Source organism: Rutidosis leptorrhynchoides, chromosome 7, assembly GCF_046630445.1.
Source record: "Rutidosis leptorrhynchoides isolate AG116_Rl617_1_P2 chromosome 7, CSIRO_AGI_Rlap_v1, whole genome shotgun sequence".
Lineage (NCBI taxonomy): Eukaryota > Viridiplantae > Streptophyta > Magnoliopsida > Asterales > Asteraceae > Rutidosis > Rutidosis leptorrhynchoides.
The window spans coordinates 311,675,397-311,681,095 of record NC_092339.1 but is presented as its reverse complement, the minus strand read 5'-3'; the positions used below and the strand labels follow the sequence as shown (position 1 = coordinate 311,681,095).

General features: G+C 33.7%; 1 protein-coding gene across 1 annotated transcript; it reads right to left on the bottom strand.

Moving 5' to 3' along the window:
- Positions 1–580: 580 nt before the first annotated feature.
- On the bottom strand, positions 581–2,075 carry LOC139858124 (F-box protein At1g67340-like). The gene is made up of 3 exons (XM_071846977.1): positions 1,859–2,075; positions 1,593–1,755; positions 581–1,456 (listed from the first exon to the last, which is right to left on the bottom strand). The coding sequence occupies exons 1-3, from the start codon at positions 2,047–2,049 to the stop codon at positions 824–826; spliced, it is 987 nt and encodes a 328-aa protein (XP_071703078.1). The 5' UTR covers positions 2,050–2,075; the 3' UTR covers positions 581–823.
- Between the last annotated feature and the right edge of the window lie 3,624 nt (positions 2,076–5,699).

The window sequence follows — 5,699 nt, the reverse complement described above, 5'->3', positions numbered from 1 at the left end:
AACGAGATAAATAAACTAAATAGTTACCTTAATATAAAAGAAACAAAGGGATTCAAACTTGTTCTCCAAGAACATATTCATTATTATTATTATTTAACATAAATGCATTAATATTAAAATTCTGATGTTTTAAAGTTGAACTCATACATCAATCAAATACGTCAAATTTGATTTTACTTTGTTTTTTTTACCAAGACTTGCACAAAATATAAAATTAATACGGAGTACTGTACAAAAATACCTTTACACAATTACACAATATTTTCAATTTATCTTTTACTCTTTTTATGTAAAGTTATTCTAATTTGTATTCTTGTTTACATATATTAAAGTTTACTTAACGAAATCAAAATGTTTATTATATATCTATATTTGGATAAAAATCTTGATAGTTTAATTCAATATTTATCTTTTTTATGCGTATACTAATTATATATATTTCGATATTTTATAAAAATAAATTCCATTCCATATATTTATAAAGACCCAAAGTATTTAAAAAAACATTTTTATACGGTATTCAATAAAATATAACAATACGTAATTGATTTGCACAATTTCTTAAAAATAAAGGCGGCTATATATATACTAGCTAATTTGCTATATATTGTGTGTACAAAATTGCTACCTTTTTTAACTATGAAAAACATAAATTCTCTTGCTAAACAAGATCCTATCTACCCAAAATAAAGAAGAAGAAAAAAGATTCCAAAACTACCCTCCGAAAAACCTTTACGTTTTGACTTAATTTCCTCCATTTTGTAGCAAAATATTTCCGTCACCGTTCCGTTAAATCCACCACCTCTATTCACCATCATCCCGTTCATCTATCAACGCCGTTAACATTCGCAACCCTAACCAAAGGTCTACAATTCTTACTATGTCCCATCGTCCAGTCACGTGCCTGACAACCACGTGAGCAATAGTTCATAACACCACACACTGAACACCGCCGGAACTCATGCATCCTCGTCTCCAGCCGTCCACAACCGTCGTAACAGCATATCCTCAACGACGGATCCGGTTTCCGGTAGGCAAACCAACCAGCTAGAAACCTGTTCGCCGGATGAGATTTCGGAGCTGGTAAATTGAATCCGAATTCACTTACCAGTAACGGAGATCTGATAACGGACATTAACGTTTTCGAACAAATCGACGTCAGCTCACGTGCGTTTGCCTCGATTAAAAATCGTTGACCTTCCGTAACATTTTTTCCGATGCCGTAACCATCTTTGAGACAGTGACCGAGTTCACGAAGAGCATCGATGTGGCCGAGAAACGCTGCACGTGCGCAGAGCGTGACTCCGCCGATTAGGTCTTTTACGTTTTTCGAACCGCCGCTGCCGTTGAATTGAATGATCGCGAGTGAGTATAATGCCGGCGCGTGAGATCTGATTGCTGCCTTGGCCATTAATGACGCACCGTTTCTTCTGTTTTGGAAACAGTAGAATTGTATCTGTATGTAAAATAAAAAAGTTGAAATGACAATATTAACCTCCATGGGTAAAAGCATTGTTTGTGAACGCAAGGGTTAAAGTGTAAATTTAAATACAGTAATAAAACGTTGAAAACTGTAAAAAAAAAAAACTAACCATGCCGAGAGTGTAAGAAGCTTCTGCATTTCCGGCATTGGAGCTCCGTTGAAGAAAACGGTGAGCAAATGGGGACCACCTGTTAGGTTTAACGGCGAATGTTTCAGCTGAAGCTTTTGCTAAAACAACGGGGTTAAGTCCTAAACCGTTAAATCTTTTGCATCTGTTACACGAAAGTAAATAAATAAGTTAGATATGTAACCGGGAGTTTAATAATAATAAATAAAAATAAAATGTTTAATAATGATTTATTTCTGGTTCCGTACATGAATAAAGTAGTGACAAAATCGGTGGGGCAATCGGCAGTGGAGCTGAGTTTTGCGAGGATGAGTAAAACGATGTCGTCTGGGAGGTTATCGAAGAGATTGTAGTGAGATGGTGAGAGCTTGAGTCTTTTCCGGCTGGTAGTAATCGGAGGTCCGGCGAGTGGATAAGAACAGCCACGGCGTGTTCTCATTTTGTAGTATATTGAGTGAAGGAAAAAAAAAATGGTTGGTTTTGGTTTATACAGTGTTGGTGACCATTCAACTCTGGATTCGGTGCTTTATATAATGGATAGTGGGTAAATGACTGTAATACCCTTAGGTTAACACATTTTGTCGTTTTCTGATTTTTAGACAATAATCGGTATTTTTTTTACACATATTTTGTTAATACGGAGTAAAGATTTATTACGTGTGTGATACATATTTACAAAAATTCTACAATTACAAAAAAGTCACAAACTACTACTAACCGAAATAGTATGAATTATTTAATGCAATTGATTTTTTTTTTTTTTTTTTTTTTTTGGCAAAACTACACACATTTAACATAATTTTTAACGCGCGAGAGCGCGCGCGCACACGCACACATATATGTGTGTGTCCACCATAATATTTGAACTCGTGACCTCAAAGTAATTTGACAACGCTCCTCTTTAACTTATTCAATCAATTTACATTTTCTTTTATCTTTCGTATCATTGTTTTCCCTACTTGATTTGTCCATTTAATTATGGTCCCAAAAAGAGTGTCTGAGAGTTATTTCTGTTGAATATAAGATATTGATGATAAATGTCAATTTTGTCCGTATAGTTGAGGTAAGTTTGACCGAATTTAATTAAAATATAAGTGATTGAGTGTAATAAATATGGGTAAATTTGAGAGATTAATGATATTTATTGATTAGAAAATGTTAATGACAACCCCTACAGTTGTCATTAAACCACGACAACCTCAACCAGAATAGCACTATTAGCCTATGAATCCACGAAACCGATAACTAGTAGAACGATCTAAGACCACTGACTACCTCCTATTGAAAGCTTAAGTCTGAGATCTGAACTCACGAGAGTCATTAAGTGAAACCACCAACAAGTAAAAGTCTTGTCGAGCTTATGTAGTACTGCTACACACAAGAAGGATGTAGGATTGACGGTGAGATTGTAACTACAAAAGGAAAAGCCACCAGCAAGAAAACTCCAACCATGATAACATCACTAGCCTCTTTAACCACGGTACCAATAACCTATAAACGACTTCCGATCCAAAGTAAAACTTAACTTCAGATTAGAACCAACGTGAGCAATCGAGCGAAAACGGCCAAAAGTTACCGAAAACAAAAATTGAACAAGAAAGAAACAGAAAGATCTATTTACAAGAGAGATTGGGGAGAGGGAGAAGGTCCTTGTCATAACCCGTCCTTAACCATAAGAACGCGTTAGATAACGTATGATTTCATTGCGAGGTATTGACCTCTATATGAGACATTTTTGAAAGAAAACTGCATATATTATACATTACAAACCATAACCATTATTTTTGTTACAAGCTTAAGACAATAAAAAGAAGATTAACGTTTAGCGATAATCTTCGACTTACAAACTTTACAAATGATGACAACAACACGGTTTCTAGCATATTTTACAATACAACATCTCGGATATGCAGTTTTATTTTTGACACAAACATGCGTACGCAAGATCCTGGTTAGATCCAACATGATGCAGCGGAAGCTTTAGAAATCACCTGAGAATAGACATGTTTTAAAAGGTCAACATAAAGTTGGTGAGATATAGGTTTAATGCCGGCAGCAATATATATATAGACCACAAGATTTCGTATATAAACAGTTTAATAAAAGTATTCTAAGTGGTTGAGCACTTGGTAACCATACTTAACATTTTCACGTCGCATATTCCCTTTAATATGAAATCTTACTACACCGTACCAAGTGTAGTCACAAAACGAAGTACTGTGCAACCGTTGAATACTGGTCGTCCAGTCCGGTTGGGGTTGTCAGGCCCGATAGATCTATCAACAGGATTCGCGTTTACAATACCGCTGTAAATAACAGTTACCAAGCTACAGGGAAGTATGCCAATGGTACAACTCAACGTAGAATATATTTTTCAGTTACTTGTGTCCATAACGTAAAACATAAAATACATGTATTCTCATCCCGAAATATTTAGAGTTTAAAAGTGGGACTATATACTCACTTTCGTCTTGAAGATATATATATAATTTGACTTGGTCTCCGGTTGATATCACGAACCTATCCATATATAATATATCAATACCTTTTCTTTTTAAACAAATGTCACATATATATACTTGTTATACTTTTAATACTTTGAATAATTCCTTAGTCCGTAGCAGTTCGTTGTTAGTAATTCAATTTTAATGGTTCATTTTTTTAATATACCCGCAATGAAATAAATAAAACCCCCAACGAAATAAATAAAACCCCATCGTATATGTATTGGTCGAGATTAATCTTGACCCATGGTACCGGTGTTGTCAAATGACGTGTTGCGTACATAAAGTACCGGTGTTGTCAAATGACGTGTTGCGTACAATCATGGGATCTTATGATTAATCTTCTCGTGTTGTTTACGGGTGATCCTGAACCATATAAAATTGAATTGTAAGTACATATATATAAAATATCATGTTATCTTATAAAGATGTGATTTTATGTAAATTTTTCCAATGAATCCCGAAGTCATTTAAGTCTTGGATAACCAATTTTGTTTCGGTCATAGTTTCTTCGTTACAAGTCCGTTTTCGTTGATTCAAATTGCCATCTTCTTGGATCGAGTTCTTCTTTAAGACTATGAACTGTAAATACCTTGATTTGTATTCAAAATCATACGGCATAGGTGAAAGTTTAGTGAAACATATGAAGTTAAACATTTTTGTTACAACAAAATCATTTAATGACCATTTTTCTAAAAATACTTATACTTTAAAAAACCAAGTTTTACCTTGTTACATTAGCATATATATAAGTTATGTTACATGTCTTGAAGTATTTTAAAAGTTAAGTTAGAAGGATCTATTTAGTTTGCAAACAAGTTTGAAAACATTCAAACTATGTTCTTGTTGTTAAACTTTTGTACCACAAAATAAGATAGCTATATATATATGAATTGAATAAGGTTATGAACATAGATTCTACCTCAAGTTCCTTGGATAAGTTTGCTGTAAAAGAGGAGTAAGAAGCTAGAATCAAAAGGGTGATAGAAGTGGATGAAAGATTGGAAGTAAGTTGGTGTTCTTGGAAGGTTTTCTTGAAGTGTTGTTGTAAGAGTTTTCTTATGGTGTTTTAGTATGGTTTTTATGGCTAGATCTTCTTGGTTATTTGCTGGATTGTTATGGAGTTTAGAGAGTAAGAAAGAGTGTGTGTTTTTGATAAGAAAATGGTAGTAAAAATGGATCAAAATGAGCATGTATATATACACCAAAAAAAAAACGTGAATGGGGGGTATGGAGACAAAAATTCAAGCTATCATTTTATGTATCTAGTCTTATTTGCATCCAAGTTCAATTACCTAGCCCTCATGGCATGAATAATGGCTGGTTAGGTGGTGATTTTGATGTGTATTTACTATTAGTAAATACGTATAGGAGCTTGGTATGATACGAGTACAAATACTCTAGGTATACGTATAGAAATTTTGTGAAAAATGGAATGAGGATTCAAATATAGCTATCTTTTGTGAATACACTTATATGGTTTTATGTATTTAAGTCTTTAAAAGTGATTAAATACATTACTTATACAATATATGTATAAACATTATATGTCTTAAGTATTTATGTCAAATAACGTTACGTATAG